General features: G+C 32.5%; 1 protein-coding gene across 14 annotated transcripts in view; it reads right to left on the bottom strand.

The window, feature by feature from the left end:
- Nucleotides 1–13664, bottom strand: part of CPEB2 (cytoplasmic polyadenylation element binding protein 2) — a 67312-nt gene that overhangs the window by 26630 nt on the left and 27018 nt on the right. For 4 of the 14 annotated variants that reach the window (XM_058546745.1, XM_058546752.1, XM_058546746.1 and 1 more), the window contains 3 exons: nt 11858–11908; nt 9606–9650; nt 4354–4377 (listed from right to left, as the gene is read on the bottom strand). The exons of 2 other annotated variants lie outside the window; for them this stretch is intronic. In XM_058546745.1, the coding sequence (XP_058402728.1) occupies nt 4354–4377; nt 9606–9650; nt 11858–11908 (120 nt within the window). The remainder of the gene's footprint in view (nt 1–4353; nt 4378–9605; nt 9651–11857; nt 11909–13664) is intronic. 8 more of the 14 variants (XM_058546747.1, XM_058546755.1, XM_058546748.1 and 5 more) reach the window with 2 other exon arrangements.

Below are 13664 nucleotides of genomic sequence, written 5' to 3'. Positions count from 1 at the left end.
TCAAAAAAACTATCAAAACAACAGAAGCAGGTCTGAGACTGATCTCTCTCAAGCACCATCTGTTTAATCACATAGAATCACTGATCAGGCATACTTCTCCAAAGAACTGAGAAAAGAGCCATAAGGCACACTTATTACTTAAAAAGATTTTGCCCCAATAATAGGTTTGTCTTTCTCTGATAGAAGATGAATAAGATATTTAATTAAAAAATAATTATAACCTAGTACCCTGTATGTCTTTGTAAATTAATTTAATTTCTAGACATAATATATTTGCCTTAAAATTAAGTTCACTAAAGTTTTGTTTCTTTTAAAAATTGGTATGGCTGGGTATAGGTGTAGAGTAGGTAGAGTCAGTCTCTTCAAGGAGGGGTCAGCAAATTTTTTCTGTCAAGGGCCAAATAGTAAACATTTTAGACTTTGCAGGCCATACATTCTCTGTTGCAACTATTCAACTTGGCCATCATTGTAGCTCTGCAGCAACCAGATAAAAAGTAAATGAATGGGTATGACTGTGTTCCAATAAACCTGTTTACAAAAACAGGAGGCTTAGCCTGTGGGCCATAGGTTGCTGACCCTTGTCTTACAGTATTACCCTGGCTTTTCTTCATGCTTTGGAGACTTCGCCCATTTTCTGACAGTTATCAAAAGTCTTTATCAAAGATGAAGGATTTCAGCCTTGAATTCATCATAAAAGGATTTGGTAGTGGTGATATTAGGGGGAGTACACGTAGTCTGGCTACTTCACAAGACTGTTTAAGAGTCAGATGAGTTCAAATCAAATCTAATCAAATCAGAAAATCCTGGGTCAACTTTAAAGCAATACATAGTATATTGTATTATAAATAATACCTTATTTATTACAGCACATAAAACTGAACGGCCACACAACAATGAATAAATCCAACATCTCTAACTGAACTTCCATAATTTTACTCCCTTTAAAATTATTTCTCCTATCTTCTCATTCCATGTATAATCTACGAACTTAAGCTTTCCGTTTACCTGCTAGAAAAGATTGCTTTGTGGTGTTTGGTACCATTAACTAAAATAAGCTCTATATTTCTATTATTTAAAATATTCTATATATTTTTATTCCTTTTGGAGCATAGCAGCCCTTTAATCCTTTACTAAAGGGACAGATTGCAATATAGAAATATTTCAAGTGGAGAGAGAGAGCTTAACTTTCACTTCATACCTCCCTTACAACCCCCACCCTACTCCAACCCCAGGCCAGTCAGTATGTTCAGTTTCAGATGGAATGGAAGAAATATTGAACAGATAATAAATAAAAAAGATAGATAATTTTCCACATATTAAAGTCTGCTCCCCATGTGAGAGTCTTCCTGCTTCCTAATCCTGACCCCCAGGCAGCTCTGAAGTAGAAGAACTCTTTATGGCTCTAAGGGTATAGAGACACATAGGAGTAGGAGCAGGTTCCTACTGAAAAGCAAGGAAAGAAATCTTTGCTCTTTCTTAATTACTTCCAGTGTAATTAAATTGTGATTATGCCTCAGGTATATTTCATATATTAATATCTAGAGCCAACTTGATTCAAAGTTCTTGACATTATTAAGGAAATTAAAATATATAAAGTTATTTTGGTAGTAATCTGGTTTGACTGCACTCAAGCGAGAAATCTTTTAAATGAAAACAGTGACTCTGTGCCTGGGCTTCAAGATAAGTCAGAGACTGCAAGAAGAAAAAAATAGTTCTTCTTAAACTGGACTACAAAGTCAAAATGCCTTGTGAAGAAAGACCATTCACCCACCATGGCACTGGTAAAGAGCAACGTCTTATTTTTGACAAGAATTATATCAACTCAGTGTGACACATCCCACACAAAGAGTAGATCTGATATGAATGAGATTTTTTTTTTTATAGAAAAGAAAAATGACTAAATAAATGAATAAATGCAGTTCCTTTCATGGACCAAATCTAAAATATGAAGCCTAAATGGGGGTCCTTGGTGGTTAAAAGGTTGTCAGGGACCGGCCCTGTGGTGGCGTAGTGGTCAAGTCCTGTGTGCTCCGTTTCAGCGGCCTGGGTTCGAGGGTTCGGATTCCGGGTGCAGACCTACACTACTCATCAAGCTGTGCTCTGGCAGCAATCCACATACAAAACAGAGGAAGACTGGCACAGATGTTAGCTCAGGGCTAATCTTTCTCAAGCAAAAACAAAACAAAACAACAAAAAAAGGTTATCAGTCTGATACTGACATTGTATCTAGCATAGAAAAGGGAAAAAATGAGTAGGAAATAGGAAGAGAGCCAGGCTACTTCTAGTCCTTTCTGAGTCATTCCTTTGCTATGTTTTTTTTTTTTTTTAATATTGTATTACTTACAGTGTCAAAGTATTTTCAAATTAAAATTAAATCTCTCAATAGCTATTTCTAATGGGTATACTTCTCATCTTACCATCAAAATCAAAATTTTAAAAGAAGACTCCTACTATTCAAAGAGGACCAACTAAAAAAATTACTAATACCATATGATATGAGAGTAAAATTCAGGTGTTATTCCCCAATATTAAGCCAAATAAGTGTGATGACTGTCAGTTCTGTCCTAAAAAAAGCTTCTACTAGAAGCCTTAAAACCATGTGTGAGTTTTCTTTCTTCCAATGCTGGGAGGCAGCTCTGAAGAAGAGAAAATCTTTACAGCTCTCAGAGGATAGAGATATATATGAGTTGTAGCAAGTTCTTATCTAAAAGCAGAAACTTTTGCTTTTTCCTATTATCATCATAAATATCATATTCATGTTATTATTATTATCATAATCATAGTCTACAATTATTGAACCAAGATAAAAGAAGATAAACAACAACATGACTTTCTGTTACCTTGCTCCTAAGAACTTCCTAGATCATGATATTTACACTACAGTATGCCAAATTAGATTAAACATAAACTGCTAAGGCTAAAAGATGAAAAGTGTATAACAAGAAAAGAATCCTAAATTGCTCTGTAGTTTCAAAAACACCTAAAAATCACAGGCTGGTAAGTGGGTTTTTTCAAGAGAATTGAATTTCCATATTAAAATACCAGAGTGAAAAAAGATAGTCTGTAGATCTGAAAATAGGTACTAAAATTCTAAACTTTCCCCCTTTCTTCTCAGTTGCTAATAAAAATCTTTAGAAAATTACTCAGCTTCAGTTTTCTAAGTCTTGAATTTCTCTATCCTCTAATTTTTTAGCTAGAAAATTAAAGAACCAAGAGATTCAGTAAAGCATTCGGAAAAAAAGACTCCAAAAATGTTAAATTCAAACAATGTGAAATACAAAACTGGAAATACTACTTAAGAATATAAAATACTAGTTTCTGTCATCAATGGTGGCAAATGGTTTTGTTTGTTTTCAAAGTGCGTGCACTCATGACTAGATGAAAAGAAACTGAAACCCTGGCGCACACATAAAAATTTATCAAAAGGCACTATGTATTATTACTGTCTATACTCCACGGCGCAAAGGAGATTTTAGGGGTCAAGGAACATCGTTTTCATTTAGTTTGGCACTTACTCTCTATATAAATATCATGATTATTGTTCACTTAGAGGGTAATCTAAAAATATAAAGTTACTTTTGCTTCTTCTCATCCCATCTACTTTTCTCCCTCTCAAATTCTGCACATGGAAAAAAAGAGGCACAGTTTAAGCCACAGAAAATGTCAGCTGCTTTCCTAGGAAGTTGAATAGGCCAGGATCACACAGTGCTAGCTTTTTCCTTAAGATAACAAGAACCCTGAGGGGAAGACTGTTGTGGGGGAGAGAGAAAGAAACTGTGTGTGTGTGCGCGTGTGTTACAGAAAGAGACAGAGGGAGAGAGAATGGATTATATTCTTAGAAGATACAGAAATATTAGCAACATGATTTCTATGTATCAGTGTTAACAATAATCTATTTGGTATTTGTTATTTTTAACTGGGTCAAACATAAAACTAATAAACTAGAATTGTAAATTATATGCCATAGATAAAATAATCAGTCATAGATTTAGAGAGCAGAAAAATCATATTGCATGTCACCTTCACTAACATTTATTAAACATATTTCTTAAGCAAACTATAAATAGCATCTTTATTTTAAAAGGTATAAAAACTTTTTAAAAAATAGTTAAAATCTGGACAGTTTAAAAGGGAAAAATTTATTAAATAACCATATTAGTATGAAAAGGTGCTTTAAAGGTTAAGAGATTTAGGATTCAAAACTTCGACAACAAGTAAGTGCTCAAATCAACATACAATTCTTCTGTGAGTTTTCAGACATTGCATAAGAAATCTGGAATAATTAATTACATAACATTGATCAGTAAAACCCAATTAGAAACAGTTATACCATAGCAAACAGAAATGAATTACCTCGTCTTCGCCCATAACTCCTTGCTGCATGTAAACAAAGGACAAATTGTAAAATGTCAGAACTAAAAATAAGCCCACATATACAAATATTTGTGATAGGAAAAACTATGTGGGCATCTGGAAATTAGTGCTACTTTGTTTTAAGAGCTACAACAATGTCACCATATAACATCTGCATGATGTTTTACCATTTACAAAGCACTTTTATTATATATATCATCTGAACCGTGAAATTAACAGGAAATCCTTATTTTTCTACTTATAAAGAGTGATATAGCATACACAGTCCAACAAATAGCTATTTAGATCCAATTCACATTATACCAAGCCCTGCATGGAAAAGTACTAGAAGACACAGAGTGAAAAGATATAACAATATCTTTTGATTGATACTCTGAAGCCTATACAGCTTAGATAGAATGCAAAGAAATCAATCCATATTCAAACCTCTTAGTTGAGGAAATGATTAATGATATATTATAGCTAATAATGCTTTCTATCCTTTTGGTATATTTTGTAACAGCTATCTAAAAGTTTATGTCTCCAACTCTGGGGTAAGAGGGATTCAGATACAAATTATTAGTAGTATCATCATAGAATAGTATATATGTTAAATATTGTAAAAGTATAAAGCACAGAGGCATTTAAATCTGTATTACTAGCAGTTTACATAACTTGTAATGAAGAAAAAATACTGCAACTTCTTTTTCATAAGAAACTACCAGTTTGATAAAATCCACAACTTGTTTTTAAATAACTCCTCCCCTTAAATCTGAGTAAACAATGAGTATTTTTACACTAGAATGAATATATGAAAACAAAGCAGTAAACCAAAAACTGACTGTTAAAATTAAGATCTTAATTCATGTTCATGTCTTTTTAGGCCTGGGAAAAATTTGATATTGAATAAATCTCAAATCAAAATATATATTAAAAGTTGTCAGCAGTGTGTCCCCAAAAGTATAAAACAAAGATCAAAAGAAGACCCTTCACATCATTAAATACATTCTATTATAGAAGGTTTACAAAATATATTTTTACTTTTATACTAAGGCTTTAATATAAAGAAGTATGTCTACAAAGTGAGAATACAATATTAGCTCCCCTATAATAAAAAGAGGGAAAAACAAACTTGTCAACTTCTAGTCATTTACACTTCAAGAAATAAATCAATAGATATAAGGCTTACATCAGTCTTTTATATAAAACAACTTCATTTGCCTGTCATTTTACTGTCATTATTTAGCTATATAATCTACTGCAGACCTAACCTGTCCATGAGCTCCAATTACCTCAAAGCCCTACAGATTTCCTCGGCCTGTATATTAGTTTATATGTAGCTTACCTGTATGTATACACATACAGGTAATATATATATTATATATATATATATTACCTGTATGTATAGTTTACACATATATTACCTGTATGTGTGTGTGTGTGTACACAGATATATATATATATATATATATATATATATATATATATAGTTTAATATATAGCTTACCTGATCTATACATTAGTGTTTAGGGTGAGGGTAGGGGTGGAAGTGGCATTTAGAATTTTGTTGTCTAGGTCTTCTAAGACTTATAAAGGCTTTAAAAAAAACAGGGTCTAAAAGAGATGAGACATCAATTGTGGAAAATCAGATTGATAACAGGAATTTTAATAGTGTTATCAAGAAGAGGCGATAGAAGAATGAATTCCCTGAAGTCTTAATAGTTATATTAAGCCTGGAAATGGTCAATAGGCCCCAAAACACTTCACAGCACGAGTCTCAGGAGCTGGGCTTCCTGCTTATCCCTAGGTTTGGTCTAATGATATTAATTCCATATAAATTTGCATTGGGGAATTTCATTCATGGCAGTAGAGGGTCAAATATTTATAAAGGAAATAAATTATTCTCATCAAGTTTAAAGTCAAATTATGAATTATGATGAAGTCATAATGTGGCACATAATTCTTGAACTACAGAGAAGATTAATGACATCATAACCAGTTTATGTTCTTAACTGAGGCTACTCAATACTAAAATAGTGAAAATATGTACAAATGTTCACAGCATGTTAGGTTTCATCTCATTTCTAGGCTTGAACACAATTACTTAGAAAATTTCTCCAGCTATCTCATACCTGAGGAATTTTAGAATCCTGTAAGGAGCTATTCCACTTATTTTTTGGACAACTCTCAGATTCCAAGTCTCTACATTACCAAAAATAGAACTGACTGCAGATGAAGCTAAGCGATGTGAAACATTTCCCATTCTCTGTCATGGAAACAACCAATCTGCTACCATCAGCCTAAACAATGGTGTGTGTACTCACTTTCCTACCAATATTTCTATGTGAATTTCTGGGATATGTTCTGCTATATCTCTCAATCAGAATTATCAGAAACTCTCAGTGAGAAAAGAAAATCATTAAACGACTATTCATTATGTTTTAAAAAATACTTCTTTAAACAATATGCCCCTCCACTCATTTAGAATATGATTTAGGAAAAAAAAAGTGAACAATTTGTCATATAAAAACCGTATTTAGAGCATTAAATTTCAGGTACATATATTTTATAAAGCATTATTAAAAAGTATACCTTATACAAAAGAGAGGAATTGGCTATTTAACATACATGTGTTAATATATATATGTGTGTGTATGTACATTATATATAGAGAGGTATGTATGTTAAAATATATATTATATATATTTATATTTTTCCTTTTTGTTTAAATGAAGATAAGAAGAAGCCTGTGAGATAAGCCTGAGGACCTTTCTTATACAAGAGACTTTACAGTTTGGTCCTGGGTTACCAATAATCTTATTTAGGTTCTAAGCCATAGGTACAAAAAAGAAATAGGATGATTCTAACACTCTCTTTAGGGTCTTTGTGCCCTTATATATTGACTCCTAGGTACGGTTGTGGTATCTGAAGTATTGCAGCTAGAGGAAGGGATATGTAAACATATCAAATCACCTGGAAATACTTAAAGGTTAAAGTTCTCTTGGTGTGAAACTAAAGAAATTCTTATTTCTTACTCTAAAAAGCCAAAACTAAGGAGAGAAATATACCCCCCAAATCATAATCCTTTTCAAGATCCAAAATAAATCGGCTGTTATCTACTCCACTCACTTCCATCAGCATAAGAAAAGAACTGACTGCATACTTGTTTCCTATTTTCATGACTTAATATAGTATATTTAGAGTATCTGCCTTCATAAATACAATTCTATTACTGAGTAAATTTTCTTAATTAAAAGATACACATAAGTTATTTCCTCCCAAAAAGTACAGCAAGCTCTTGATTACAAATATGGCTATACGTAGTTAATCACAGTAAATTTAAATTTCAAACTAGCGTGCTAATACTATCCTCTTATACTTCTGCTCTATCTGTTCCCCTTTTGAAAAACCATATAAATAAATAATAAAAATAAAACACTAATGAATATGTAAGCTATTTTCCTTGGGAGAGGGGTGAAGGCAGTACAAGAGTACAACATAATCCAAATAGAAACAAATACTTGAATGATACATCATTTTGTATTGCTTCTCAGTACTATGAAAAACAGAGGGTATTTTTTGCTTTGCTTCATATTTTGTTTTTTACTACAGATAATAAAAAGTGTAAGATTTATGCACTTAGAAATATAAACATTCAAGTTGTCATTTAAACTTTAGACAGTACTTAACCTTTGGTTTTTAGACAATCTACCTTTCCCTATATAATACGACTTCCCTAAAGTGCTTCTGGATGTTAAATTTAGACTGTTCTGCAATATTTGAATTATTCAACAGTGGCAGTCTCCACCAGTCCGTTCAACTTGATTTTCACTTGATTTGAGAACACGGCCTGTTCAGAATTAGGAGCCTGCTTGCAGTTATATTTCAATCGCATTTTTTGTTGTTAAAAAATAATTTTTTTTAAATTTATACAACAGCTTCATGAGAGATACAGTTGTGGGATTATACCTCTTCTCCTACATCTGAGTTAACAGAGGTGCAGAGTTAAGGATTTGCCAGAGGTACTTCATAGTTTTACCTAGTTTGACCAACTTCCTGACCTTTACCCCATTCCCTGTTTATCCCTTACATAAAGGAATATTTAGAAGTGTAACCATAATGCTAATTAGGAAGGTTGAATCCTAAAAACTTTACAATGTTTGCCTTATCTGCATAATATCTATACTACTATTTATACATTATTGTTTATTAAATGGACTCAAGCCTAGCACCATTGTAATGTCACAGATTTCTGCCAGTTCTGTATGTTCTGAGGAATGTTCTTAAACTATAATAGTCATGCATTTATTTTAACGTGTATTTGTGCACCACCAAAAGTCATGTTGGGTACCACAAGGGGCAAGTGCATCACACTTTAGGAAACACTGCCTGAGAGACTCATTTTGCTTTTATAGACCCAAAGTTTGTGTCTACATAGCTTCTTCCAAATGGTTCTAGCTTGGCTTTCTGTTATGACATTAAAACGAGCCTTCTTTGTTCACTATACATAACATCTTCCAAACAGCTGAAAATATCAGTTATGTCTTCTCTTAATTTTATATTCTCCAAAGTAAACAGATCCAACTCCTTCATCTACTGACAGGACATGATTTTTATTCATTCCAAGTCATTTTTGTCACTGTTCATCATCACCCACTGCCACAGCTAACTTTTACTTTCAGAACTGTTCTAAATACTTTACATGAATGAATTCATTCCCTTCTAACAACAAACCCCCTGAGGCAGGCAGCATGTTATCTCTCTTTTAGACATAGAGAATCTGAGTCAAAGTGAAGTTAGGCAGACTGTCCAAGATCACACAGTTAGGAACAGAAAAGTTGGGTTTAAATCCAGATAATCTGGCTCCAGAGTCTGTGGCATCAAGCACGATGAGCTACTGCTAAACCACTACAAAAAAATACTGATGTATAATTTATTACTAAATATTGGTTTTCAAAGTCAATAATATTAGTTATGCTTGTTGGTTAAGTAATACAACTTACTTAATCAATTGCCTAATACTGAGTTAAATCTGCAATATCCTGAAAAAGGACTAATTTAAAAAGTAGGTCTGCATACTGAGATGCCACAATTTCTTTAATCAGTCAATAATATTTAAGAATAATTTAGTATAGGCTAGAGCCTTGGTATTAATATCACTTAACTCCTATATTTCTCAGGGAGACAATATGCTAAGAATATAGTTGAATTGTAAGTAGCTAAAAAGTAGCTCAAGAAAAATTTCCCCTTACTTTTTAGTGTCCTTTGCCTACTTCTCTCTTCAACAACCTTGGTGTCTACAAAAAATCATTTAAATTTTTAATATTCAAATATTTCCTTACCCTATAAATATATCGAATTTTCTGATTCTTGCTTCCCCTCTTAACTAATGATCGCAAATGAACAAAAGAAATTTTTTCTTTTTGGATCAAATTGTCTCTACTGACCTAAATACATTTTGATGTCCTAGTTTCATTATCTTTTTTTCTGCCCTAGTCCTTGCCAGAAAAAGTTCAGAATTTCCAGAATGCCTTACTGTACTGAGTATGAATTGTGGACCCAAAGTGGCAGACTACAAAGAGTGCCCACATAATAAAAAAGCAGATTTGTCCACAAGATGCAATTCTTGCTTGAAATAAAATATTCTTGTGTCTATTATGTGATGAAACTTACAACCTAACAACCAGATTATTTATTAGGGCTTTAGGCAACTAACGAAATCAATTAGTTTAATAATGTTTAGTGTAACCACTAAAAATAGTGGCTTCTAAGCCCTTTGCTCACATAACTGACATATTCTATTGTGATGACATATACTTCTGAATCATCCTAGTTTACTATGCATTCAGCAATCTAAGAACATCTGTGAATGATCTAACAAATTATCTCAGAGTATTTTCCTTCAGATGGATTTTAACAGCACACGTGAAACATATGCAAATTCCAATTTTCCAATCTAATCGCTTTTTTTAGAAGTTAAAACAGAAATGTGAATGATTTTTATTTACCACAAAGACTGTTCCAAAAAAAAAGTATTTAAGGAAGTCAGGATCAATATATGAGTAATTTGTTGTTACCTAAACCTATCATTATATTATAAATCAAGCCAAGAGAATAATAAAAATTATGCTCTATGTTCAGTTTTGTAAACTCAATTTCAACATTATTTTTAGTCATAGGTTTAGTGTTTGGAGACCAGCAACTCAAATGATATGGTTTTTTAATTCTATGGTAGAAAAAAAGTTGAATGAAGAAGTCTCGGAATGCAATTTCTCGTATCTTTCTGGTCAGACTATGTAAAAAACCATAATTCACTGAAGTAACAAATGTGTCCTACTGGACTGTTGTAAGGTGTAGCCTGGACATGACCTCAGCTTAGAGTGCACAGTCTGGCGCAGTGTTTGTACCTCAACAATTCTACCTCTGACCATCCTTAAAGATCCTAATAGAAAACTCTGTGCTTAGACTAGGCTGGCAAGTGGTGGGCAATTCAATACGTAGGAGTCAGATGTTGAATGAACCAATCAATCACCTCACCAAATGCTTTGCTTCTTTAATTTTTCTCTCATTTCAAAATCCTATCTACCTTGACAATCTCCTGGTAGCCTGGACTTTATTCCCATCTTTCTGTCACTATAGTCTTTACTTAATATTATAACATTAGTTCACGTGGTCTAGCTTTATGTTGGCCTTTTTTTCCGCCTTTGTTCTCCAACTTCACTGCCATGTTTTTTCAACAAAGCTTTAGTTGAAAAGAAGAGCCAAGCCATTCTAATGATATAATTATGTATTTTAAAGTAAATACTATATTATTCCTTCTTCTTCCTACTTCCCTTTCCTCATCCACCCTCTGATTTACCTTTGTGGAGGATATTTTAATCCTCCATGTCTTGGATGTGCCAAGTACTGTGATTCTCTGAATACAATATTTGTCCAAAAGGAAGAAAATAAATTTTAATGAAAGTTTATTTCTTCTTCTTCTAACTCTGGTGAACTTCACTTTGTAAATTTTCTACTTAGAATACATTAAGTTAGGGCGACCACCATATTTACAGAATCACCAGTATTTTTCTTAAACATAAACATGAGTGCTATATTAAGTTCTATGTACTTTGCAAACATTATCTCATTTAATTCTCATAATAAACCTTGAGATTGTTATCCTTATTTCACAGATGGGAAACTAAGGCTCACAGAAGTTAAGTTACTCGCCCAAGGTCATACCATAAACTGAAAAGCCAATATTCAAACTCAAGACTGTCTCCAAAGTCTGTGATCACTGAATTAAACCACACTTCACAAATACACTTCAATGACTGCTTTGCCAGCCAGAATACACTCAAACTTCTAATTCTCCTTTCTATACAGAAAGAGTTGTAGCTTTATTTTTATACGTATAAAAAGATTAACTTGTGTGTATGTGGAAGGTTTAGAGAAACATGTATTCAATCCTCTTTATTTATATAAATCAATTGGAAACATAAAATGTTTTTGTAAAACTTACCATTTAACATCAACAGATTGTCAGTTCCTGGATGTGGATAGCTCAATCGACCTTTAAAAAGACAGGAAAGGAAAGTTTGACGATTATGGAGCTATTTGAAAAGCCAAAAAAAGAGGGAAGAGGGGTAAGGAGGAAATGATTGAGCATAGTATATTTCTTAAGAACTAAAATTCTCAACTAAACTTAAGAGCTAATGTTTAACTCAAAGTATATTAACTAAAATTATCTCTGCAAGTTTAAAAAAAAACAAAAAACAGTTAACTTTAGTTTCTAGATAATAAGAGCACAATGTGATTTGGGAGCAATGCCTATAGAATAAAGCCTATTTGTTTTTTGAAATGTAAAAACAATGTAGGTATCCTCGTCTTTCAAACCTAATACAGCATGTGAAAATTTTTAAATATTTTCAAAGCTATCTGTAGTTTTATCTACAGATCTTTTTCCAAAAATAAAACTTGAAGAAATTTATATTCCTAGATAAAAAATAAGCAGCAAAAACTCATCACAACTTGCCATTTAATTCGGTATGATTTTATTTAGTTGTATTTAAATGAAGTTTAATGAGAACATCTTAAATGTATTACTACAAATGTTACTGGAAATTTAACTTGTTCAAAGTTTACAAGTGGCATAAAATAAAAATATAAAAAATGAAAATATTAAAGCTTAAGAGCATAGTAGCATAGTATTTCCTTTGAGTCATTCTTCATTCAGAGTTTTGCATTTACTAAAGGCAGAAGGGTCAACAGTACAATATACTGCTGTGGATAAGAAAAAAGATATGCATGAACATACTGTGCCTTATCCAGAATTTTTATATCATAACACTTCGACTAAATGCAAATGGCAAGGATGATCAAGATTTTTAGTCCATTAAAATATAGGACTTTCCTCTAATGCCTGAATCTCTGTAGACTATTAGAAACGTACAATAAAATTCATTTAGAAAACTGCTAAAAATTAAATGTCTATGAGATTGTATTTTAGCAACTTTCAGCACAGTCCCTTATGATGTGATATGGGAGACAGACACAAATATACAATTTCAATAAAATCTGCCCAGTATGGAAAGAGTTATGTACAGTTAGCTTATAAAAAAACAAGAGTATTTAACCAAGGCCAGGATTCAGGCAAGACTTCCTAGAAAAGTAGACTAAGCAAAGCCTTAAGCCTAGTTCCAGTTCAAAAGACACTCAACTTTCAATTGTCATGTAATTATCCTTTAACAGGTTCATTGTTCAATTTATCCCAAGACACAGGTAACAAGATATTTTCATCACTAATTGTCTTTTGACTTCTTGGCTCTGAATAGACTAAAGGCACACCACATGTGGAAAGTTCAAAAGACAGATACCTATTTTCAAATGGGTATCTATTTGTATATATGTTCTAAAATATCATTCACCAAACAGGAAAATCTCTTAATATAATAAAGGACTCCAAAATGAAATAAGCAAATTTAGACTCATTTTTAAATTATCTAATTACTTTTCCTCTATCACAGTGAAATAATAATACATCTTTACAAGTTAACTTTTACAGTTGTATTTTACCTAGGATAGTATTAAAACTACTTTCACTAAGAACCTGCCAACTTAGAGTAATAAGCAACATTGAGGGCTTACTATGTGCCAGGAGCTTCTGTAAGTTCTTTACCACCTTTTATTTAACCCTCACAGCAATCCGATGAGTTAGGTACTATTATCTTCCCATTTGAAGATGAAGACACTATGCCATAAAAGGTTAAATAACTTGCTCAAGTTTATGCCACTGGCAGGTAGAGTATGGAGCTAAACTGCCTAGGATT

This window comes from Diceros bicornis, chromosome 8 (assembly GCF_020826845.1).
Source record: "Diceros bicornis minor isolate mBicDic1 chromosome 8, mDicBic1.mat.cur, whole genome shotgun sequence".
Classification (NCBI taxonomy): domain Eukaryota; kingdom Metazoa; phylum Chordata; class Mammalia; order Perissodactyla; family Rhinocerotidae; genus Diceros; species Diceros bicornis.
This window is presented reverse-complemented; position numbering and strand designations above follow the sequence as displayed.